This window comes from Asterias rubens, chromosome 4 (assembly GCF_902459465.1).
Source record: "Asterias rubens chromosome 4, eAstRub1.3, whole genome shotgun sequence".
Classification (NCBI taxonomy): domain Eukaryota; kingdom Metazoa; phylum Echinodermata; class Asteroidea; order Forcipulatida; family Asteriidae; genus Asterias; species Asterias rubens.
The window spans coordinates 10,553,377-10,581,192 of NC_047065.1; the positions used below are offsets into that span (position 1 = coordinate 10,553,377).

Sequence of the window (27,816 nt, forward strand, 5' to 3'; positions counted from 1 at the left end):
CAGCCAGAGATGAGTTTGCCTCATCACCATAGTGAGTTGCGAGGTAACATCACATTATTGCTTAGCAATTAAGATTGATTCATTGGCAAACTAAACTTCATTATGAGATGATTCTGTGCACTTTGGGCAATCATGCCAAGGCCCAACGCCAATTACTATACAAATGGTAGGTTTAACTTTGCATAAATCTCACCGTTGGATGGCTTGCGGAAGGGTTGAGATTCATAGGTTTAAAACGTAATGGTTATTCCAGTCAGACCTGAAATACACATTGTGTACATTGATGGTATCAGTTACAGTGTATATGATTTTCAAAAGTACTGTTGAGAGTTTTACATGTATATTGACTCTACATGTTGTGTTTTTAAGCCATGTTGACCATCCACGTTCATGTCCAAGCCTATACTGAGATTTTTTTTTGTGCGTCAAAAAAAATCTAAATATAATGTTTATGATTATAGCACTCATATTTGTCACTCAGTGATTCCTAAGGACCTTCAACATTCCCTTTTTTTCCTGTCGAGGTGTTGTGGAGCTACGTTTCCATGTAATGGTTTATAAGGTGCTGTGGCGCAAAAATATGCAGCCAATCAAACCATGAACACTGTACCGTCTCTTTTGACAAGTGGACTGGGTTATTTTACTTGCATGAAACAACACAGAGTACCTCTGGCTTAACATCCCATCCACAGGACGCAGCAATAGTAAGGAAGCAAGTTTAACAACCGAGACCCAAACCCACACTCTTACATATTAAAGTATATACATGTATATACATATTTTGTACAGTGCAACATAAATTTAACTTCCATGAGAAATAAATGTCCTCATTAGTCATGCCAAAGCCTGTCTGCATCCAGGAGGCTTCATACATTATGTGCTTGAAAAATCAAAAGTAACACATGTACTAGCACTTCAGTCAATACAAGTAGGATTTGATACTTTGCAGGGTGGAAGTATAGATGGATTGTAATAGACGTCATCGGCCGCCATATTTGATGAATTGTGCATGGTGAAAGAGCTACCATTGGCCGAGAGTCACGTGCAGCGCGTACACGCGTGCACTTTTCCATTATTTGACATCAAAGATGGCGGTCAATGATGCGTTTTGCCACCCATCTTTAACTTATAAAAGAGGTTTGAAGGAAGACCATGTGAATATATCTTTCAAGTTGAGTTGGTTCGTAAAAGAACCACTGGTTGACAACTCAACATTTCGATCAGTATGCTCGGATCGTCTCTTTATAGCTCATGAGCATCTAATGAATTCAGTTTGGGTTTTACCCTTGTTATTTTACTTGTACAGGACTTTGGCAAAAACCCACGACTGCAAGGATTTGTACGTGACTTTATTTTGGCGTTGTACAGCAAGAACGACAAGGAGCAGGCTTTGCAGTCATTCATTAACATGTTAGTATAAAACTTTCATGCTTTGAGAAGCAGTTGTATGAACTCATAGTTCTTTTTTTGTTGGTTTATTTTGTTGTCGTGCTCCTGTTTGTGTTATTGGTTTTGTTATCGTCTTTCAAAATTGTGAGTGAAACAACAACCACTGTAACATCCAAGGGAAAACAGTTACCACCATGTCCATTAAACAGCGCCAAGCATGGCTATCAAACTAAAAACATAACACTGACTACCATTAATTGTTCTTTCATCTCTATGGTATAAAAGATTATTGTTTACCAAATGTGTACACATGCTTGGAATTTCATTTATGAAAGGGCAGGGTCATTTTCATTTTGCAAAGGGCACTTCAATTGGAAAATCTTGTAGTCAAGTCAATGGGAAACTTTTGAAGGGGCATCAAGGCCAAGACCAGGGGCAATGGAGACCAAGGTCTCTGTGGCCTGCATATAATTCCAGGCCTGGTATTGCTTATGGGTCAACATGTTCATGACCATGGGTTGAGAAATCCATGCAAGGGCACACCATACAAAACATATCCATGGAAAAACTCAACACAATAGCTGATTTTATTTTAGGCAACGTTTCCACAAAGCGTGCCTCGAAAAATAATATCTCATCAGTCACTAATGGAAGTTCATTTTTGACAATTGGCTGGTCATAAATCATTTATCGTTGGATGTTTTCATACAATGAATGGATATGAGATGAGAAATGTCATCAATTATCAAATATTTGTAAGATACTTGTAACTATATTTTCTTTTACATGAGAAAAGATTTAAAAATAGCTGGATCAGCATAATAAATAGACAAATATTTAAGAATGCGTCATTTGATTAATTTTGACGTGGAGCTTTTAAAACCATGCAAAGGTGTCATTGTCAGCACATGCTGACAGAAACTTCAAAATTTCAGCTCAATACATGTCTGCCATGATATCATAAGCTGGACGATGCCATTTCTGTCATGGAGGGGTCTCTATATCAGCAGGGGGCAGGGCAGGACAAAACTCTGCCAGCATCCTTTTTGTGTGTGTACAAATTCGGTGTGTCAATTGTTAACAGTAGATAAAAACCTAGTTTGAAAACTTAATTGGGCAAACAAACAAGCTTAAGTTATTACCCAGGCATTACCCGGAAACTTTAAGAATTAACACACATTGCATTTAGATGAGAAAAAAAAAATGGACTAAATGCAAAAACAAACTCTCAACCTAAGGAAGAAACTGACAACAAACCAGAAGGGCGCTGCAACCAAACGGGTTCCTGGTTGCAAGGCTTTAACAAAGGAGAGTAGGATTGACTTCGTCCCTGTACAAATATTAACATCATAGTTTGCGTGTTAATTCCCTAATTGAAGAGTTAAACCTTGGTCAAGAGAGTACGAGGTATTGTTTAGATGCATTCATCATGTCATTTCATATTGCAAGATGCCAAAGTTTCCTCATGATTTTCTTTGACATTGAATCATCATTCAGCCTGAGGGTTGTTTGTTAGATAGACCGACCCACATTATTTGAAGCTTGGATGTTAAAGATAAGAGTCGTGTCAACCATTAATAACCCCTTTTGTTAAAATAGTTCAAACAGCGCCCTCGCAGAGGTAAAAAGAAGACGCATCATTCTTTGACAGTTACGCCTGCACTTGTGAAATACCTGACGAAGACCGGGGGGGGGGGGGTATGAAAAGAAACCTTGCCTGATAAAATACAGCTTTGTTGCCATTGGCAGCATGCCATATCGATACGTCTCTTTACTAACCCCTTGAAAGGGAACACTGAAAATCAACCCTGATTGGTAAACAAAAGTGACTTCTGAGTGCTCATAGACTAATTGTTAGGCACTAAAAAAACGTACTTATTTATACGTATTAAATGCATTTTAAATGAATTCTGTGTAAGGTGGTCACCCTTAAGTACAGTTAAGCTGTGTTTGCACTGGATTAATATTTTGGGTAACTTAACCATGACGCTGGTTAACATTCGGACGGGTTAACTTTCCCACCGTCTGGAAACTAACCAAGCTGGCCGGTGCGTAACCTTTGACTGCACTTTTCGGTTTTCTGCTCCGATGGGAGATTTAACTGAGTTGTCCGCACTGGACTTTCTTGCTTGGTAAAACTGACTCGGTCAGTCTTCCTGGGCACTTGGTCAATCTTCCTGGGCACTTGGTCAATCTTCCTGGGCACTTGGTCAATCTTCCTGGGCACCTTTGGCTCCCCATTCGGGTCGGGTAAGTTACCTTTGGAGGAAAACTTCCTGGGTTGTTTGCATTGGACTTAAAAAGGGTAAGTTATCCATTGGTTAGCTTACATGTACCCAAATGCGACCAGGGCTTTAGACGTATCACAATATCAAAAAAGGAAAGAAGGTGGGCCATTAATTTTGCTAGAAGCCTTGATCTGTTTTTGTTTTGACATTCCATCTTGCGAAGTCTTTAACACAGAGTGGATCAACCACAGGCAGGACTTATTAAAATATCCAATATATTTTGTTATTTTAATAATAATAGAAAAGTCAAACTTCCAGTGGATAATCAAGAAAGGTGTTCTGGGAAAAAGAATTGGCGCGATGAGATCAGACACCACTGGGAATGAGGTTGAATAGTAGGTTATGCTTTTAACATTCTGCTAAAAGAATACAGATAGGTGACTAGGCTAGTTACTGACAATTATAATTGGAGTGAAAACATTCTGCATTTGCATCATCAGACCCCAACCATTATGGCATACTAAATATAGGTTGACACGTACTGTAGATGTACGTATGTAATTACAAGTAAGTAGGTTAATTAAACATCAAAAGCTCATTACTTAACTCGAACATTACTCTATGGTACAGCATAAAGACATGTTCAAGTTGGTGGATCTTGTTCTGAGAAGTGGGGCAATTAGTCTGGCTGGAGTAGATGGATTGTTTGACATGTTTAATGATGAGAAATAGAAGCAGTAGAGAATGAGGGAAGTGAGTTGTAAACACTATGTACAGAGGATGTTGTCCCTGAAAGTGCATCAGCACAGGAGAAACTAATAATAATAATAATAATAATAATAGTCAGGCAACTAAGTGAGGGGATGTGGACACTCCACCCAAGCACCTGCTTCTTATTACAAAAGCTTTGCATTTTTGGTAGGAACCATGCCCCAACACACATTATGCAGCCATCTTGGATTTTAAAGATGGCCGCCATGAGAAAAATTACCAATATAATAATTTCACTGATAATGCTTACTATGTACGTTGTAGATAGCAGGGAAGTCGTTTTTGCTATATTTCAACATACAGTCATTGCGCAATGGACTGTTTTTGTTTGCTTTGTTTTCTACCTGATTTCATTTACAATGAAATGAAGAAAAGGTGAACAAAGAGGAGTCAGAAAAAGTGAAAATGAGGGAGCGATGATTGAAACAATGATTGTGGAGGCAGCTTAGACCTTAAAGGAACACGTTGCCTTGAATCGGACGAGTTGGAAAGCGTCTGTAACCGGTTTTAATAAAATGCATATGGGTAGAAAGATGTTGATCCACACAAACAGGTTTCGAAATTGCACGGTTTTCCTTTTACCTCGTCGACTAACACGGTCGGCCATTTATGGGAGTCAAATTGTGACTCCCATAAATGGTCGACTGTGTTAGTTCGCTCAGTAAAGGGAAAACCACGCAATTTCGAGGCAAATTTGTGTGGATCATTGTATTCTACTTTTAAAACATCTTTCCAACCATATGCATTTTATAACAAACGGTTATAAATGCTTTTTTATAGACCAACTCGACCGATCCAAGGCAACGTGTTCCTTTAAGTCTTTTTGGATACATGGGTACTGATATTTAGAGCCAATACATTCAGCAAGTCTCTGTTTTGCCTAAGGTCCTGACCTACATTGTGATATTCTAATATTTGAAGTATTTAGGTCAACATGGATAAGCATGCCCTCGATTAGAATATTTGAAAATAACTTGTCAAATATGTCTGACCAATATATTAAAAATATAAGAAAGAGTGAAACATTAGTATGACTTAAGCCATAACCCAATGACTTATAACATCGCAATATCACATTTTATCCATCAATGATAATATGCTTTATCAGGGCAAACGAGATGTGTGTGTGGCCACCCGCACGCTACATGTATGTTTGCTGCCCATGGCTTATAAATTTACAAATGTATGCAATGGTAATGGCCAAGTTTGTTGATGTCACGTGTACTCTGGTATAGAAGAAGCCAGGTAATGGCCAAATTTGTTGTGGTTGTGGCATGTGTACTTTGGTATACATAAATAGAAGAAGCATAATAATAATAATAATAATAATAATAATAATAATAATAATAATAATAATAATAATAATAATAATAATAATAATAATAATAATAATAATAATAATAATAATAATAATAATAATAATAATAATAATAAGACTTGTAATGCGCACATATCCACCCTGCTGGGTGTTCAAGGCGCAGTAAAACCAAAAACCAAACAAAAACAAAACACAACACAAAGAAAAACAGACACAACAAAATTAGTCATTGAAAACCTGTGACATAAGATAAGTTTTGAGAAGAGACTTGAATTTTGCGGTACAAACACAAGATCGAAGATTAAGTGGTAGAGAGTTCCAGATGCGTGGCGCGGCTGAAGAAAAAGACCTGTCACCCCATGAGTGTCGAGACTTGGGTTCAATGAGGTTCTTAATTGGTCTCAAACATCGGCTAGCCTGCTTTTGTGTTTGTAAAATACTAATGGCCATGCAACCATTAAACCGCTTATCCAGCCCTTTTTAAATGAAGAGTAACAAGTAGTTTAGTTTAATGGTTAAATGCAAATGAACATCATGTCAATGTATGTGATTCATGTGATCATTACCCGGGTGTACTGTATTGCATCTCATGGTAATGAATCTTTCCTGTCAGCAAAATGAAAAAAATTATGAATGTACGGATTGATCCATCCAATCAAAATTAATTGATCAGGTTGTATTTTTTTACACAATTTAGTGGTTTATTCAGAAATAAATTGGATATTTGAGTTGCCCTCAGCAGGTGAATATAGATGATGCATTTATGTCTGAGGCAAGGTACATTTCCCTGAGGCTCTTTGTTTGATTGTATCAAATAAAAGGTTTCATTTTTAATATGGTACATGTAGATACGTATCATGATCTTCTTTCTTATTAAAGCCATTGGATGCTTAAGGTACATGTAAACAGTATTGTCCAAAGGCCCACACTTCGTGTATCACAACTTATTTATATAAAAATAACAAATCTGTGAAAATTTAGGTTCAATCGGTCATCAGAGTCGGGAGAAAATAACGGGAAAACCCACCTTTGTTTCCGCACGTTTCGCCTTGTCCTGACATGTGTTTAAAATAAATCCGTGAACATCGATATCGAGTATGGGTGATCATGTGATGTTGAATGAGCTTCATGATTGGCTGTCGGCCATGGTGTTGTTGCCATAAAGTGTTTAAAACATCCCACTGGATCTATAGCAGGATATCGGATTGGAGTCAATTACATTGTGATGTATCTGGCATCCCTGGCATTAAAGGCACTGGACAACCTTAATATTTGTCAAAGACCAGTCTTCTCACTTAGTGTATCTCAACATATGCATAAAATATCAAATCTGTGAAAATTTGAACTCAATTGGTCGACGAGAACTATGGAAGTAAAAACACCCTTGTCGCACAAGTTGTGTGCTTTTAGATGCTTGATATAGAGACCTCAGCTGTGGTCTCGAATACAACTCAAATATTTTAGTGAGAAATTATTTCTTTCTCAAAAAGTACATGTGTACATTACTACTTCAGAGGGAGCCATTTCTGATTTTTTGTACTATTAACAGCTCTCCATTGCTTGATATCAATTTAGTTTTGACGCTAAATATTATTTTGAGTAAATACCAAATAGTGTCCAGTGCCTTTTATGGTGTTTTGTACAGGGTAAAAAGAAAAAACATATTAGAGCAAGCGTAACTCTTAAAAAGGTACATAGGGTCATGTCTTGATCATGACCAACAAGAATTTTGTTTTTGCCAAAGCCCACTTTTTTATAAAGATGGTAATGTTAAGAAAGCATCTTGCAATAATTTTTTTTATAGTCTCCTGTTTAAAAAAAAGAAAAGAAAAAGTATTGCCAAAAATTCAGTTCCAAAGCTTGCCTTCGAAAATTTCTGTGGTGTCCGTTAAAATGCTGCCCTCATTACTGCCAGAGGTTGGTATCCTTTGTCTTTGTGCTAAACGTGGATGAACCTGACGTTTTTTTGATGAAAACATACATTTGTTTGCGCTGTTGACAATTAGGCCCTTTATTCAACTGAAACTTGTACAATTGACTTTCATTTTATCTTTCTATAAATCAGCATTACATTTACAAAAAAATAACAAATGAACCAGTCCTTTTATATCAAGATATGTAGTTTTGGAGCGTTTGCAAAAATATATATATTTTAAGTTCTCTTAATGTATGTTTTTGGTATTTTTTTGTGATTTCAAACTGCATCACACATCATTCAATAATAGTTATGCAAGATTTTACAGAACCAGTATGCACTCTGAATTAAGAAGATTACAATTCTGTTTATAAGGTTGATAAATTATAGCTTCAGTTATTTTTAAAAACGAAAGTGCCTGCTCATCAACTGTTTTGTTACTTTGCTTATTATTTTCAGCAACAATGCACGTCATAATGCACATCATAACTTCAAAATATTTAATTGACTCAGACTTTAAGTTGGATCAACAATTAACATCCTGCTGATGATTGTGTTGACGTTGATTTATGTGCACGATAACCAAATTAGCTGGCAGGTTGCAGGAGACTGGTCATCAGCAAATGATTGCCAGTAGCTCAGAATTCTGTTTAAAATATCCTGTAGCAGCTTATTGATGATGACCCCACCCCCTTCCCTACGGAACTAAAATTCTAAAATAATTAATGAGTATCAAAAGCATATGAATTTATACGAATAGAACATAATGTTTGTGACTGCTGACTAAACCTTCTTGAGACTGAACAATTCTAGCTATATTTCATGTTCATGTATATACTTTGCAGCCATTAGTATTCATTTTACAGTTGACTTAAACACAAAAATGAAACCATATTTTCCACTACATATCTTCAAGAATACTCTCTAGGGGGACAACTATATTCTGAGGGACGCTTTGTTGTCTGTCTTTAAAGGTTGCAATCATTCCCACTGGAAATTTCAGCCTTTAGTAGTTTTGTGCACATGTATTTTATGACCAAACTATCTGAAGGATGAACATCTGTGATGCAAAATTAAAAATAGAATTATTAAAGAACACTCGCCTTATTATTAGTGTTTTTTTAAATTTTTAATATAATAATTATACAAATAAATAATTGATGTACATTTAAAGGGTCTATGTAACTTTTGTAGGACAAAAAAACACAATGTCCACAGATTTACACTAAACTTACACAGTTTGAAGATAATGATAGTAGAAAGCTTCCCTGAAAATGTTACGTGTTGAAGTGCTGTAGTTTTGGGGAAATGAGTAAAACAATGTCATGAAAATAATTTTTGTCTCATGAGACGAAAACTATTTTAATAATTTACAAACACATTTTCATAACATTGTTTTACTCATTTCTCAAAAACTACAGCACCTCAGTAAGCAACAACAACAACAACAACAACAACAACAACAACAACAACAACAACAACAACAACACATGTGTACAATGTTATTGGTTTCGTGCTGGACCAATTGAATGCATGTGAATTCCATTTCTCACATCGGTTTGGGGCAAAATATTCAATCAATTTTTATTTCACTAACTGAATCAAATAAATTTACATCCACTCTCGCCCTTGCCTAGTTGCAGACATTTTTACATCTTTTTCATATTTTGTTGTTGTTATACTACCACAATGTTTGTCTTTCTGTGTGTGATGATTGGTAAAAGGTCGTAACCTACCCAGCGACTACAGCTCCGGCTACAACTGTTGCAATGGGTGTCTTATTCTTTAATGAACAATGACTTTGCGTTCCAGGTAAAGCCGCAAATTTAGACATGGCTTAACATGCCATCAGTACTGTTTAAATTTAGTCATTGTTGACTTTATATGTGGCACCCATGGCCGGAAACGTGTTTGACAAAAAATGTTCTGTTCAATGTGTTAACCTAAAACTGTTTTTGTTTGTTTGAACACAGCATGCATGGACCAACAAGCGAATGCCCTCATCCTCGTGTGTTGCCCAACTTGGTGGCCATCTGCCTGGCCTCCATCGCCATATATTTCCAAGAATACAATGGGTATGTAATCATTTCTCAAAAACTATTTTTATTTATTAATTTAAGCTATGTATAAAATATCAACAAAATCACTTTGTTGTTCTTTCCTGTGGCCCTTGTTTGCTCTTAGATTGGTCAATATAAATAACTAAACAAAAAGTTTCACCCACTTTCAACAACTAAATGTTTGCTAAATAAAATAATCAAATAAAATAATAAAATAAAATAATTGACTAACCTTTAAAGTATCCATCACAGTGTGTGTTCATACTTTTGAGAAAACAGCATAACAACAATTAACAAGTTTTGTTAAACTTCTTTTGAGATTTGTGTTTATATTAGAAGGCAAACACACAGAAGCTTTCTTTTGGAGAAAATACAAAAGGAAAACTCGCTCATCTTGTGTGCAATATTGTGCATTATTAGGAGAAGGAATAGATAGATCACATTGCTTGGGTATTTTGTCTCCTCTTTATTATATGATTTCTGCTTCGGGTAGTAAGCTCCCAAGGTAGATCAAGGAGGCTTCCTCCATGGGTAGATGTAGTTGAGCAAGTCTTTGGATTTCTGCAACTCTTGTGAGTCCATTTGATGTGTTGGTGCCTAATCCTTTAGTCTTGATTGTCGATGTTAATTTTGTTAATTTTAATGGGTAAAAAGAGGGTTATTTAAACGATCTCAGCTAAAACAATCTGAATGTCTTGTCTGAATGTCTTTTGCCAAATGTTTTATCTACATGTATGTATTACGATGGGTTTGAGCAGTAGAAAAAACAATGGATATTTGACATTTAAAAAAAGAATGGCTGCCGTTTTGAAATAAAAAATAAAAAATAAAAAGCCCCTCCTCCTTCCTTTTTTTTGAGAAAACCTGGGCGCTAACAAGTTTCTTTTTTTGGCCTAATATGTGAACGCTTTTTTGCAATAGCTCATTTTGTTTGCAATAGCTCATTTCTTGGAATAAAGGATCGAGAGTGATAAAATTTGCTCTAAAGGTTGCCTGTACTTTTGTCAACCGAGGTTGATGAAAGTCATGACCGTGCCGTCACACAATGAAAGGTCTAAACACTCACTGTAATCTGGGATGCTGTTGTTTATTGTGCATTGCAGATGCAGAGTGCATCCTGAAATAACCATCGAGGATAGCGATGGGTCTAGTGATGACAGCGCCATCTTGCAAGATGAAGAAACCATGATGTGCTTTGTCACCATCCTGACAATGACGTAAGTTTGTATATTTGACCAGCTTACTCCACACTCCCATTCTGCTATCACTCTTTTCTTATCATACCTACCACATCAAACCACATGCATAAAGAACCTATAGACAGACAGCACCTATGGAAATCAACGTCCAGATACCGTAATTGTGACAGCACCAGACTATACCCCAAACCGTGGGCAAAATCTGTGAAAACGCAAGCGAAAACAGGTGTAAAGCAAAGGGGGAGTGAAGAGATGACGACAGAAAATGTGTGTTTTTAATGTAAACACATCACCAAAGTCTAAGAAACAATGTTAGATCATTAGCTAGATACTGCCGTTAGTTGTTTGCTGTTTCTCCAAAACGATGAAATTAGAAGAATGTTATAAAAAATATATGTTCGTCACACACTTTCCGGCCAAAAGGTGCGTCGGTGCGTGTTTTGCGCCGGGCGCTGATGACGCGTACCGCATAGACTTACGTGCTACTGATACGCGATTGTTTGGTGTGCATTCGACGCGAGCGTACGCAACACGGAGGGCCATAGTATGAACTTGCGTTTCAAAGCGAGTTTAGACTGGATTTCCTGGAAAAAAAAGTTGTAAACATGACATTTTAACAGTTCAACCTCAACACCCAACATTTGCAAACAGTCATATGGATTATTTCTGAAGTGTTGTCTTACATATTAAGGCTACAACCCCGCATCGGGTCATCATCTCATGCAAGTTTATAAAATATAATTAAGACGGTGCACGCACTGCCTCAAGGTTATACCAAAACATGTACTAAAAGCAGCGGGTCACGCGTTAACTTCCACCCATGGTTTGAGCAAGTACAAAGTTACCGATGTTGTTTGCGATGTTAATGCCAAGCCAGTAAAGCCATTTTAAATTCATGATATACCAAGTGATCCTTGCCTTGTTAAGACGTCCACCTGGGGGAATTGCTGAAAATCTGAAATGCATGTACCCACTGTGTATGTTAGATGGCATCATCAAGAAGGTTTGTCCAAACAGATTACCAAACTATTTTGAGTGTCAGGGTGACACACGTCTGCCTTGCACTGTCTATTTGATTGTGGTATAGAGCCACAGCATCGGAAGTAAGAACTCCCTTTAGGTTCCAAAGCATGTGTCTGGGGAGACGTTGGGACAATACAACTGGCACAGAATCCGGGGAAGGTTTAATGAGCCGAGGGGAAAAATTGCTAAGCGGATGTTGGAATCACTTATTGACGAAGCTCTCGATTAAGATTTTTATGATGGTGTGTATTGTTAGCTATGACTGATTTAAATCTGGTTATTTATAACTGAGGATGGCCTCTTTCTTTGTCAAGTTTCATTCAATTCTGGAAATTGATTCTTGCCGTTTAAAAAAATAGCCAGACTGATCTGCCTTCTAGCCTTGATGTGAGTAATACATTGTAATGAATGAGAGGAAATGAAAATGGCTGTTCCAAAACCATGGAGTTGTCTACATGTATAGCCTGAGTCTCAACTAGGTTTTATAGGTGAATGTGCTTTCTGTTCGAAACAGTGTCCGGCAACTTGACCATAACCATCAAAATAAAGCAGTAGTGTCAACAAACAAAAAAGCCCCAAAGTACAGTAATGCAGGAATCCTCAACCCAAACCGTCAAAATATTTTGTTTTCTCCTGCTTTATTAAAGGAAGATGATCTGGGCTCAATTTGTATGGCTCTCCTCATTATTCTGTGCTTACATGCATGACCCCTAAGCACATAAGATAATGCGCATTCTGCTCTTGAGAGCCCCATGTGGTTTCTATATTCATGCGCTTCAGAGGGCGCCATAAGCAATGAATTTGGGGGTAAGCAGTGCCATGAGATTCAATCCTAATGGGAGCCTGATACTGACATCTCTTGATGATGTATTACATGTAGACCTACATACATGTACATACATGTACTACCTGTTGTCATTGATTTCATTTTTATCTTGTTTGAAATCATTGTATCCAATGAAATCACTGGTTCTGAAAAGCAAGTACCTGTCCTTGCGGATAAAAACAGGGACCCAGTCTAAGTAATGTGGATGCAAGAGCACAGGCAAAGAATCCCCTGCTAATCAGTTTGAAGTAAGCTTTATTTAAGCGTGGAATAATTGGTAAGCGCTGATTCTTTGCTTACGGTAGGCAGAGCCATGAAGAAATGGGCCCAGATGGCATGAGTGTTTCTTACATTACGTAGAGTAGCATCTGTTAGAGTCATATTGAGGATTGGTTGCGTCATGGGGATTCATGGGTCCATGTAATGGGTTACAGGGATGTTATTAGAAACCGAGACAAAGCAGCTTTAATGTTGCCTCAAATTAAACCTCCCTACAGGGTCATTTCAAAACAATTGCATTCAAAGATTGGCAGCTTTGTATTCGGAAACAAAAATTAGTTCTACATAATTTAATACTAGATTTGTACAAAGGGCCGAAAGTGCAAGAGAAAAAGTGCTTTGGTGAAATCAACACCACTGACACAAGTTTTATTTTAAAACAAAGGTTTTGTCATTTCTAAGTCAGCACTTTTTTTTGCCTCATTTGGTGCACATGTGATTTGTGTTATAGATAGAATGAACGTGAATATACATACTCAAGTGCATGTTCATCTAGCTAAATTTTTAATTGGTGAGTATTTCACCTGTGAAACTTTTTAAATACAATTGGATTTGAAACATACACACTGTGCTTATTCACAAATGGGTCCGAGCGCCAATACTGCCATAAGGCGAGAAAGAAGATCTGCCAGCCACCAATCAAGGTCATTACCACGCAGTGAAGACCGGGTCCGAACACTGTTATTCCCGTTAATAAATACCTTTTTTAGCGAATTAAACGGCTGAAAAATTGTGACTTTTTTCTCGGCGATACTTCCAGATGTGTTTAGGGGCCATATTTGAGCTTTTGATGGTTCCCATCTCTTTCGTGCGTTAATCACATTACTGATCTTTGAGACCATGCAGTGACTCTTTTAAATAATTGTCTGTTCAGCGCCTTCACTAGGGTCAAAGGAGGTAAAATGATTGGACGATAGCTGTTTTTGTGCATTAAAACGTGCGCATGAGCTCAGCGACCATGCAGCATGTCGCTGTAAACAAGACCATATATGGACAAATGAGTTTATACACGCGCACCTGCTATACCCGCGCACTCAAAATTCATACATTTTCAGCGCGCGTACGCGCAAGTGCGCGAAGTTGCAATGAAACTAACTTGGATATAATTAAGCATGCGATACAGTGTGTATGCTGATTTAGGGGCCACTTGTTCGCTATTTTCCAAAACGGGTCTTTATACCAACCGTTAACACTCCCGCAAGTGACCGGGTTTTGACCAATCAGAGACTTGAAACCGTCCAAGGTATTTATTAATATGGTATAATACCATGTTAATGGGATTTCACATTGTTTACTCATTTCTAAAAAACTACATAACTTTAATTAGTAATATTTTAAGGAAGCTTTCTACTATCGTTATCTTCAAACCCTGCAAGTTTATTGTAAATCTGTGGACATTTTGAAAAAGTACCCAAATCCTTTAATCAGCTCTATGGACAGTAATCACTGTGCTTGTATTCACAAGCTGCCTTTGAATCTTAAAGCAGTACTTTGTACACCATTTGTTTTTGCAAATTACTTTGAAAGATGCAAGCGTAATGTCCACGAGGTATGTAGGTAACATGTGATACCAATCGATCAGGGAGGGCCTTTAAACATGGTCCAAAATTCATTATCATGATGAAACATTGGTTTTCTTACAAGCATAATACACAATGTTCTTTGAGGCTAAAGTAATTATGACAAACCTAGGTACATTGTAGGGCTGCTGGCAGACCAGTCCAGCTGCACAGCATCAGGCATGTAAGGATTATACTGTGTGAGTCCTTATCATTTTATGCTCCCTGATTGTAAACTTCTGTTCATATTAGGTGCACAGTTTTTGATCGATAAACTAAAAATTGTCAAAACCTGTTGTACCAACACTGAGCTATATGTACATTATGTCAGTCTAGATACTCTTTTAATATATTTGGTTTGAGGTAACACCATGTGTGTATCTATGTATTTGCCAAGTAGAGTTTGTTCTATGGAGAACTGTCTTGCTACACATATATATTCTACTACAGCAAAGTAGATTTATCTCATTTTTTTCGGGAGACTTCTATGTTCTGAAAAGAACTATCCTGCTTTTTTATCTACTACCCTGGGCGGATGGTAGAAAATCGGCTTGGACTACTACTTTAGCTTATAGGATCATTAATAACTGCACTACCGTGGAGTGAGTTCTTAAATTGGTCACAAATAAAGAAAAACTCTTTTAGTTCTATTACTTAAATGCATTATTTTCAAGGTTGAATTTAATTTTCATTTGAGCTTATAATACACGAACAGTTCTGCCATACCATATGACTTTCGTTAACATTTGGTACACTGTGTATTGATAATGTCTGTTCAGTATGCGGAAAGAGGCACGTTATTTATCATATTCATACAATTAAACCTGTGGAGCATTTCTGAAACCTTAAAGCTGGTGTGATTGAAGTATGGTACCTTTAGATTTCTATGGGCCCTATCTGTTGTGTTATTTGATTGAACAGTTGCACAGTCATGTACAAAATAACAGGCTTGACTTTGTACTTTCACTTCAAACTGATTGTCTTCCAACGTCAATTTCATGCCAATTAAATTGAATTAATTAGGGAAATTACAAACTGATTTTATGAAAAAATGTCTGATATGTAGTTTGGTTGTAACCATGTTCATGTGTGTCGGTTACTGAAATTAGATTGCTTGTTGGAAAAGAAAAAACAAATGGCATAACATTTGCATTGTCATGGTAAATAATGGACTTTATGTTGCCAGAAAAGCCAATCAGGAATTTGTTTGTTCCAACTAGTCCTAACCGGTTTGAGCCAGATCTTGTCAGTTCAATTTGCAAGAACCTAAATCTCTACAATGTACATTTCTGATTAGTGCTTTGGTTATTGGGTCGTGAGTCCAACCATCTTCTATGAAGCAAAGAAACTCTGTCCTCCTCTGAATAAATTAATATAATGAGGCACTGGATAATAAACAAATATTTGACTAGGGTATGGCACATCAGTCTTTGCGCCGGCCCGCTCCTAGTCAAAGTAGGAATCACAAATATTTAAAATTAACTTAAAACTGTATGCGTGTTGTCTCTTTAGATATCTGTAATTCAAATGAATAAAATGTAATGCAGTAGTAATTCAGAACTCCCACCTAGACATCGATGGACTCCTTGTTTAAAAAGCATCCGCTCAAACTCATGGTGATGTGTATTTCTTGGTAATGCGATTTTGAAAAATGTTTTCAATAAGAGTTTGGAATTCTACCATAGCCTGGATTCTTTAAAAATGAATGCCTGGTCGTTGGAGTTGCGTGACAACTATCAAAGAAAAAAACATCCTTGTCACACAAAGTTGTGTGCTTTCAGATGCTTGATATCGAGACCTCAAATTTTAAACTTAAGGTCTCGAAATCAAATTCATGGAAAAGTACTTCTTTCTCAAAAACTACGTACGTCACTTCAGAGGGAGCCGTTTCTCACAATGCTTTTACTATCAACCTCGCCCCATTAAACATTACAAAGTGAGGTTTTATGCTGATAATTATTTTGAGTAATTACCAATATTGTCCACTGCCTTTAAATAGTTTCACACGATGCTAACTACTATAAGATTTCTGATAGAAATGCTGACATTGTTTGTTCAGGGTTATTACCATGACTGGTATGATCCGTACCTTTAATGACATGCATAGTTTAAAATTATGCTGTGATTTGTTAATATAAAAAAAAATCATTTATTTTAAAATATTACCCTTTATAGCCCTTTAATATGTCCTCAACATTTGGTGATGTCAGGTGCAAATATTAAATTATACTGTGGGTAGATGCATCCGCTACATCTATTCAGCAAGCCAGCATTACATAGGAACATTTCATTGATATCCCTGAAATCTTTCTGCCTCGTTCCACTCAGTTTATCTTCAATTGGTTTGGCGGTTTGGCGGCGCACAAATAATTGATGAATGGGGATGTCATTATCAATGCAGGTCATTGATTGTTTCATGTAGTCCTCTTGCCTTGATGGTCGTGTCGTGAACATCGGCTTTGTGGGCTCATAGTTACAGACACTCGTCAAATTTCAATAAATTCTCTAAGGTTATGGCTTAGATTGATACAGGATTTAGCTGGCTAATTTGGCCCGGGGTAAATCCTAAGGAAGCTTTGGGTTTCTATTCGCTGGATTTATGCTAAATTTCAGTGATAAAATACATGTATGGCCTGTTAATCATTGTTCATGGCCCAGCCTGTGCATGTACATGTACACATGTACATTGCTTGAGACACAAATTTATATTTTATGTGTCAGTTTTATTAATCAAAATACCAAAAATTGATTCTACAAGTCTGTCAAAAATTACCTGAAAACTTTTCTCTGATATTGACTGTCCTTTTTTTGTTAAGCAATACCTCATTAAGCAAATACCAATCGTTTTAGAAGGAAGTTACCTTTTAAACACCATGGGGAGTTAACCGCCAATAATTCACTATTTGGGTTTGCACTCTGAGTCTTCAAACAAAAGATCTCTTTCCATTCGTTCTGCTCTGAAGTATATTGGTGTCTCTGGGGTGGCTAGAAGTCAATCATGGTAAAGTGCCTTGGGTCTCAGGGATGCAAGGACCTCATTGATTGATATTGGAGGAGGGGGAGAGGGGAAGGGGCTAAGCCTGAGGTGGACAATTCTTTTATTGCAACTCATTGGAGGTCGAAGGTTTTAATAATAATATCGAAGTCTTATATAGCACACGTATCTACCAAACAAGGTTCTCACCGCGCTGAGTTATACTCAAGAGTATATACAAACTTTCAGAAAGATATACTATTGCAGTGATGGATTCTGAGACCCAACTATGTAGCACTTGTAAGGGTTTACAAGGTGCTACGGCGCATGAAGCAGCCACAACCAGGAACACCGGGATGAACCCCTTCTCTTTTCGATAAGTGCACTGGGTTCTTTGCGTTACACAACACATGGGACCAACGGCTTTACGTCCCATCCGAAGGATGAAGCAATAGTAAAGTGTCTTGCAAAATTCACGGCTGGGGATTCGAACCAACACTCTGCTGGTTAGGACATAGAGAGTTTGGTATTTTGAAGAGAGTTTACATCACGTTCAGACCACAGAGGTCATGGGCTCTTTTGCCCGGCTCTTGGCCTTGGTGCCCCTTTCAAAGGTTTATCATAGACTTTAAAATTTTTCATCGGAAGTGCCTTTTGCAAAATGAAAATGGCCCTACTCCCTGATAGAGGTAGGAGAGGGGGGGGGGGATATTTTGTTCTTCAACTTCAGGTTTGTACCTGAAGAGATGGCCAGGTTTTCAAGACTTGACATAATGATGATAATACTGTACAAAAAAACCCAGCATTTTTCACATGTACAACATGCTGTTTGACATGTATGTGGCCCAGGAGTTTTTATTTAAGTGTTGCTCATGCTCATATGCTCAAGTAAAAACGGCACAAAAACGAGAGGTTAAGACATCTTAGTTTCTGGTACCGATTATTGATATGTTGGATTTTTCCCCCTCTTTCTTTTTTTATATAAAACTGAGCACACATGTAGATTTGGCATACGTACCTAGTCATCTAGGTTAAATTCCTGTGAAATACATAAGCTGTTGAGTTAAATACGCTTTTGTTAGGATTAAAGGACGGCGCCAGCTATCATGTCTCATGAAAGTCTATTCCAGGAATTGACTCTGTCCAATTTCCCCCCCCCCCAAACACACGCACACACACAGACTCAATAAAAAATAGGGGTCATGGTTCAACAACAACCAATCAGGTAGCAGGAAAGATAGACTCACTACCCTAAGTACTGGGTCATCCAATATATGAATTCCGTATAACATCAATTGTTAACATCTGATTCACATTGGAACGAAAGTGAAACAAACGAACACGGAATAATGTGTCATCTCCACTCATGTACAAAGTGATTGATTTTCTGAGAATTGTTGTGTTTAAAATTTAAATAAAACTCAGCTAGGCCTGGGCATAGCAACAAAACAATTAACTTGGTGCTAGTGTATTTTGTTGTGGGTTGTTATAATTGGAGGTGGCCTGAATGATTGTTACTATTAATACTTTGATTTGATGTCACAGACTGAGTGCGGTCTCAATATTGATGAATCTTAAAGTCACTAATGGCAATCTTCAAATTTTGTAATAGATGATAAATTTGCATCTGGATAAAGAATGTTCATTTTGGTTTTTACCCATACATGGATGTGTGTTAGCACTGTATACTCAGTACTTACACGAGTTCTTTGAAAATAAATCACATGCATATTACTTGGGTGGGATTCAAACCTACGACCCTTGCAATTCTAGAGCAGTGTCTTAACAACTAGACTACCGAGACTGCCCCAGGGCTAGAGTTTCAAATATTATTGTTCGACCTAGAGTCGCTTCTATTTTATTTGGTTTGGACTGTTCAGTTTTAAAACATTGCATCTTATTACTTGACCTACATTCTTCAAAACGTGTGTATCCCAAAATGTCCAGCATCACAAAACACATATACACTACGGGATGATTAAACGAAAGTGCATAACCATGGAAACCGCTCTCTGTGTCGTGCTCTGACAATGATCCACCCTCCACCATCATGTCTCCAGTCCGTTAAATGCACCTTCTTATCCTGGGCTCTTCTAATGCTTCACTTTGCCATTGGAGAGGTGTTATTGGGGGCGAAATTCTCCAGGGAGAGGTGTTATTGGGGGCGAAATTCTCCAGGGATTGGACAAGCTTTTTATCAGATCATTCATGGTATCCTTAAAGGAACACGTTGCCTTGGATTGGTCGAGTTGGTCCATGAAAAGCATATGAAAGCGTTTGTGATAAAATGCATATGGTTAGAAAGATGTTTTATGACTAGAATTTAATGATCTACACAAATGTGCCTCGAAATTTCATGGCTTTCTTTTTACTTTGCAAACTAACACGGTCGACCATTTTATGGAGTAAAAACTTAACTCCACAAAATGGCATGCCGTGTTAGTTCACGAGATATAAGGAAAACTATGCGATTTCGAGGCATAAATGTGTGGATCTTTATATTCTACTTAAAAAAACAACTTTCTAACCATATATTTTTTAACAAATGGTTACAAACGCTTTTCATAAACCAACTCGACCGTTCCAAGGCAACCCGTTCCTTTAATCAGTGGAGACCCTTGTGCTGGAATCAATGCAGGGTTTCCTGAATGCTTGTGAGTGATTCAGGACTCTTTGTCATAAATGCACATGTCATTGTTTGACATGAAGTAATGGTAATAAGTATCCAATTGGTCAGGAACTGCTGAAAGGAGGCATGGGGGGGGGGGGGGTTGTATTTTCTGTTTTCTAAGCCAGAAGAGCTTTTATTTTGAGACATGCTGTGCACTCTATATGTAGTTCACATTTGTCTGGAATCTGTTAAGTATCTTAAAGAGGGTTTTTTGTTCTGAGGTATAGGGCATTGTTTAACTTGGTTTTACTCAATTGATCATTCTAGTCAAAGTTTTTTTGGATCTTATTTCTAAATGATGTCAATAGCAATATCAAGTTGTTGAACTTTGTTAGGTTCACCTTTAAAATATCCTAAGCATCAAATTGAAAGAAAAAAAAAACAGCAACGAGTATTGACCAAATTCACCTGACGTCACTATCAGAAAAATCTTGAAGCGCCATACTGGTGGGCAAATTCACTGTGCGTTATGACGTGAGGGGCGCATTTTAGGCGACGCGCGTTAATGCACATAAACCTAACTGCCCACCAACATGGTAAGCGTGGCATCAGTCGCCGCGTGTGACGCGTGTGCAAGGAGTCAATATGTACATTAGTAGTAGTGTTTAAAAACTAAAGTTGATCTAAAATCAGAAAAGAAGTCTTTCCAGAAAACAGACCATGCTTCAAATGTAAATAGCTTTTTTATGCTTCTTCTTCAAAAAGATAATTCAGGGAGGTAGAAGTAAACAAACAAATCAAATAATTGATCATTGATCATCCATTTCTATCAACAATCAACCAATCAACCAGTCAACTATCTATCAACCATCTACCAAGAAGTAATGAACTATCTATCTACCATTTATTGACCACCCATCAGCTTTCTATCAGCAATCAACCAATCAACCATCAACTATCTATCAACCATCTACCAAGAAGTAATGAACTATCTGTCTACCATTTATTGACCACCCATCAGCTTTCTACCAACAATCAACCAATCAACCATCAACTATCTATCAACCATCTACCAAGAAGTGATGAACTATCTATCTACCATTTATTGACCACCCATCAGCTTTCTATCAGCAATCAACCAATCAACCATCAACTATCTATCAACCATCTACCAATAAGTAATGAACTATCTATCTGCCATTTATTGACCACCCATCAGCTTTCTATCAACAATCAACCGATCAACCATCAACTATCTATCAACCATCTGCTAAGAAGTAATGAACTATCTGTCTACCATTTATTGACCACCCATCAGCTTTCTATCAGCAATCAACCAATCAACCATAAACTATCTATCAACCATCTGCCAAGAAGTAATGAACTATAGTATCTGTCTACCATTTATTGACCACCCATCAGCTTTCTTTCAACAATCAACCATCAACCAATCAACCATCAACTATCTATCAACCATCTACCAAGAAGTAATGAACTACAGTATCTGTCTACCATTTATTGACCACCCATCAGCTTTCAATCAACCAATCAACCAATCAACCATCAACTATCTATCAACCATCTGCAAGAAGTAATGAACTACAGTATCTGTCTACCATTTATTGACCACCCATCAGCTTTCTATCAGCAATCAACCAATCAACCATCAACCATCTACCAAGAAGTAATGAACTATCTGTCTACCATTTATTGACCACCCATCAGCTTTCTATCAGCAATCAACCAATCAACCATCAACCATCTACCAAGAAGTAATGAACTATCTGTCTACCATTTATTGACCACCCATCAGCTTTCTACCAACAATCAACCAATCAACCCATCAACTATCTATCAACCATCTACCAAGAAGTAATGAACTATCTGTCTACCATGTATTGACCACCCATCAGCTTTCTATCAATCAACCAATCAACCAATCAACTATCTATCAACCATCTACCAAGAAGTAATGAACTATCTGTCTACCATTTATTGACCACCCATCAGCTTTCTACCAACAATCAATCAATCAACCCATCAACTATCTATCAACCATCTACCAAGAAGTAATGAACTATCTGTCTACCATTTATTGACCACCCGTCAGCTTTTTACCAACAATCAACCAATCAACCCATCAACTATCTATCAACCATCTACCAAGAAGTAATGAACTATCTGTCTACCATTTATTGACCACCCGTCAGCTTTCTACCAACAATCAACCAATCAACCCATCAACTATCTATCAACCATCTACCAAGAAGTAATGAACTATCTGTCTACCATTTATTGACCACCCGTCAGCTTTCTACCAACAATCAACCAATCAACCCATCAACTATCTATCAACCATCTTCCAAGAAGTAATGAACTTTCTGTCTACCATTTATTGACCACCCATGAGCTTTCTATAAGCTGTCGTTTTATTTTCAGAAGATCAAATACCAGTAATTGGTATCATTTATTGCATGTTCAACTTTTATCAACTATCTATCGACTGATCAACCAAACAGCTATCAACTATCTATCTTCCATTTATTGCCAACTCGTCAGCTTTCTATCAACTGTCTGTAAACCATCAACTAACCACCTGAAGACTATGTATTTACAACCTGTCAATCTTTTTTTCAAAATATCACTTGATTAGCGAATAATGGACCATTCGTCAGCTTCTATTAACCACCAACGCATCGAGTATCTATTATTATCAGCCATCAACCAAACAACTTTCTATCAACCCATTACCATACAATCAAATGTTTTCTGTATATTTACTATCTGCTAGTTACTTATTGACCATCCACTAGCTTTTTATCAACCATCAACCAACCAGCTATTAAATACACCAACCACCAACCAACCATTTATTAACCATCGTCCCACCAACTACATGTATCAACTACACTGTATCTATCTGCCATCTTGTCAGCCTATCAACCAACAATCAACCATCTATTGACTATTCATCAACCATTTATCAACCATCTTTCTATTGATTATCTATTATTGTACATATGTATAATAACCATCATCGACAAGCAAACAATCTCAATTCAAAAAAATTTCAAACCCAAATTTGCCATCCTCGTTTAGTTTGTTTATCATTAATTATAAGGCCTATTATCGTATATTTGTGGTAGTGAAACCAAAGCAGCCTTATGCATGTAAGTTTAAGTTAATCTCTTGCTCGCAAGCCTGTCTTTATACACACCAATTGGAACTTTACAAGTAATAATGAGATACTGTACATGTTTTGCACTGAGATCTTGAGAGGCGATCCACATACATGTACAGGGTTGTGATGATGTCCCCGGTATTAAGGACACGCACCTTTCTATTTGTGGATAAAGTCAATACTCTCGGCAAGTACCGAATAACCCTCTTCAGATGTGATCTCCAAGAAAAAAGTCTGGGGAAAAAAAAAATAACTGGAAAATGTATGAATAATTAGGCAAGGATGAGGATTGTTTTACAATAACATAGAAATCCATTAGGGTTGTAGTAATTGTGGTCGGTGGAATAGGACTAGTGGTAATTAGGAAGTTGCACTTGAATTTTCATTGTGTTGTTTTGTCTGCTATTAGTGCGTGGATGCCATTCTGCATATTCTGCGTGTACACGGTTGTCGTGCCGCAATCCCGCCGCAAACCTGCCATGTTGATATCGGACTGGGAGGGATTGAATGGCATATTGTTCCTACTTCATGATGTATCGTGTTTCATTCTCCCTGTGCTGGACTTTGGAACATGCTTTAGCAAAGAGTGAGGGCTATAATGCTAATGCAGGATGGCTCAATATTATAACTCACAAAATGATACAAAATTAACTATGCAGAGTATCAAGATATTATAGCCAGACTATACAGATGTGCAGGTTGAATGTCAAAATTCACAGGCGTGATTCTTGTTGTTTGTTCATCTTCAAAAATACATGAAGGCAATAATAATTTGAATAATTTTTATGAGGTTGCTTTCTGAAAATTAAGCTAAAAAATAAAGTTACTCATGGGGCTAAAAACAAGTTGTTTCAAATAACTAAATTAGATAGTTGTTTTCAGTGTTTCAAAAAAACCCAAAACAAAACAAAAACAAGAGGATGGAATTGTTTTTGGGGGAGAACAAATATTAATTATTGTATATGGGTAAAGCCAAAATTAATAAAAACAAGAGGAGTTACATGTTTGTAATTTTTATTTCTGAATGAAATACGCAGATTACCTCAAGCTTCTTAAATTTGCTGTCGATCTATCTACTTAATGGAATTCATTGAAGGAATATTAGCTGTGACGTTTTTTCTTTGGATTTCATATTTGCAGAGCGGCATAAATTTATATCACATGAAATATTCAGATTAAGATGCATCGTATAGCAGCAGCATCTTCAACTGATTTATTATTATAAGTCCGTCCCCCCCAAAAAAAATTGTTGAACATGTTCATGGGCTATGTTTTTTTTTTTTTTTTTTTTTTTTAATATTTTATTTATAAAATACGCTCACAAGTATTCCGTTACAGGTTAAATAATAGTGCGTCCAGAGTTATTTTTGTACTGGACATGTGTATCTGTGATCTACTGGTGCCCATGGGGAATATATCACCGTTAGTTGATCCGGGTTGATCTTTTGGAAATTGACTGGTAAGGAGAACGCCGCAGTGAAATCACATTGCTGAGAAAGGACTCATTTTGCCCTGGGGTATCACTTAGTAACAGCAGACAAGAACCTGATAACAAATAGATGCACTTTCAGAAGTGACGCCTATCTTGTCACAGCAATCTCTATATTTCAACAAAGAGCAAGGAGATATCATTGCATTGCTGCAACAACAAAGGGCAGACAAATGTACTGGGCAGTTCTAGTCATTCCATAGTGTTCTGGTCAGTTGTCACATCATTTCTTAAATTTTCTCTTGTCACTGCAGTTTCTCTGTTATTCTCTCTCGATCTCTCCGAAACAGTGAACGCTAGAGGTGTAGAGATTTATAAAAATTTAAGTTGTTGTCGAATAGAAGGCTAGTGTTTTTTTTCTGCCTCAGGACTTGGAAAGCAATGAGTGTACAGATTCTTATCACATCAATGTGAGGCTAAAACAGAACTAATATCTTTCACTTTGGAACATCGAAAGTGAGATGATTAAGAACAAGATACCGATATCTTTTTGAGTTGTCACAACAATTTATCGTTGTTTCAACCTCAAATAGAAGTGAAACGTTGTAGGTATCCATGTGATTGTACATGTCTTGCAGAAATTGTTTGCGGTTGTAATATAAGGCGAGGGAATTTTCTTGTAGGTTGATTTCATAACATTAATGATTAAGAGTACATGTTTTGTAGATATACAAGAATCATGTGGGCATTTCTGGTTCAAATAGCAAGTACTCATGTTTAGAGGTTTCTACAGACACCAGAAGTACAGTGACTCGACAGCATTCTTGATCAGAACAAGCAATAATAATGATAATAATTTTGTGTAAAACTCATAATTGGAATAACAGAGTGCCTCCAAACACAAAGGCACTAAAATATTGCATCGTTGGCAATATTGAATATATGATGAGCAATCCAAACAACACTGCGTATTGATGCCGCCACTAAATGGCTGAATGCTCGCAGATGACAACAGAAGACTGCTTAATTAGTGGTGGATCCTGATGAAAGGTGGCTTTTACATCTGGCAGCCCTTACTCTTTTGTAAGCAATTAGTCTGAAGAGTGCCTGGATGGTTTTTCCATTATTTGTAATCTATTTACTATGGACATGCCAGTTCAACAGTAATAATAATAATAATATTAATAATAACATTAATAATAATATTAATAATAATAATAATAATAATACATGTAATAACACGAGTAAAACCAAAATGAATAATAATAATATAACAAAATTCACACACGGCCAAAATAAACATTTCACTCAATTGATTCACAAATTTGTTGAATTAGTTTTTGAGGTCCACTGTAGTGCACTGTCAAGGGGGGATTTGTGCAGGAATTTGGAGGTTTGGGTTTGTGTTAGAGTGTCTTCTTGTTTTTCTCATACTGATCAGTGTAATAGAAGTGCAGTTCACAAGTTGGAAGCTCAGTTAGAAGCTCAGTCTTGATGCCATGTTTGACAGGTTTAGAGTGGCATTAAACAAAAGGGAGAAAACATTAAGAACAAAAGTTGTCATTAAACAAGAACTAAAAACTACGCAGAGAGAAAACAAACCTGACGAATAAAAGCTTAATTTTGTTTTGAGCTGTAGTGAGATTTCATGTTATGTATGTTGTGTATTTCAACTGTTGTTCGCACCCAATTTAAAGGGATTCAATTGCAAAACGTTGTTGTCTTTTCAATAAGCTCTCAATAATATCTTTTGTTGAGGTTACTTGTTCAAAGTGTTTGGTTGAAATTAATGTAATGGGATCTGCCCATTAATACTTTTCAATGTTGTTACACAGTAACATTTCTCATGATGTTTTCTATAACAAACAGTTTTAATGTTAACTCTTGCACATGTGACTAGCTATTACCATCCCAATCCAATTTGCTTAAAACAATTTTGTTTTAAGAAGTATCATAAAACACCTTTGATGGCATGTCAACCATCGTTAATTAATTATGTTTTTGTGGTCATATGGTTTTTATATTGACCCATTTTATTGAGATTTTTTATGACATAAATTCATTGACCATAAGATGGGCTGTAGTTTTTACTGGTAGTTGCTTTTGAGCAATAAGAATTGTTTTGTTTATTATGTCTAGTTTCAGACAAGGCTGTTCAATAATCTTTGTTAATTATGCATGTACCCTTTATGACAATAGTTGTAGAACCATATCCAGTCATAGACAGTGTAATGTAAATTAAGATATTGAACATGTTTTAGCAGTAGCTAACCTGTCCCCAATACTTCAGTGTTTGATTCCGTTGGATTGAGGACTGCACAAGCAAACTGATAATGCATTAAGGCAGTGGACACTATTGGTAATTGTCAAAGACTAGCCTTCACAGTTGGTGTATCTCAACATATGCATAAAATAACAAACCTGTGAAAATTTGAGCTCAATCGGTCATCGAAAAAAACCCTTGTCACACGAAGTTGTGTGCGTTTTAGATGGTTGATTTCGAGACCTCAAGTTCTAAATCTGAGGTCTCGAAATCAAATTCGTGGAAAATTACTTCTTTCTCGAAAACTATGGCACTTCAGAGGGAGCCGTTTCTCACAATGTTTTATACCATCAACCTCTCCCCATTACTCATTACCAAGTAAGGTTTTATGGCAATAATTTTTGTGAGTAATTACCAATAGTGTCCACTGCTTTTAAGTTTGGATCAGGCATACTACCATAATCAGAGTCTATCAGTTTGGGTGTTGACTTATCCATATGGTGTTTGATTTTGTTAGAGTGATGAAGGATCTCCTCATAAAATCACCCAAGGGATCAAGGATTACTGCTGGAATACTACTCTCAAGATATTTCTCAGAATCATTTCTTAGATATAAGGTTCCTGGATGAACCAATAATTGATGTAAATGTGATGATGGACAAGAAAATATCTGTAAAAAAATGATTTAAAATTGTAATAATAATATAATTCAGTAAATTATACAGGTTTCAAATTCAAGAGTTACAAAGTGAAATAATCATGCAATATTCATCATTGATTGGAAAGGGTAG

At 36.8% G+C, this 27,816-nt stretch overlaps 1 protein-coding gene across 1 annotated transcript in view; it reads left to right on the forward strand.

Annotated features, from left to right (window-relative positions):
• The window catches only part of LOC117288852 (C-Maf-inducing protein-like), a 92,496-nt gene that overhangs the window by 44,159 nt on the left and 20,521 nt on the right, over positions 1–27,816 (forward strand). The window contains exons 6-8 of the mRNA XM_033769704.1: positions 1,307–1,410; positions 9,595–9,696; positions 10,785–10,898. Of these exons, the coding sequence (XP_033625595.1) occupies positions 1,307–1,410; positions 9,595–9,696; positions 10,785–10,898 (320 nt within the window). The remainder of the gene's footprint in view (positions 1–1,306; positions 1,411–9,594; positions 9,697–10,784; positions 10,899–27,816) is intronic.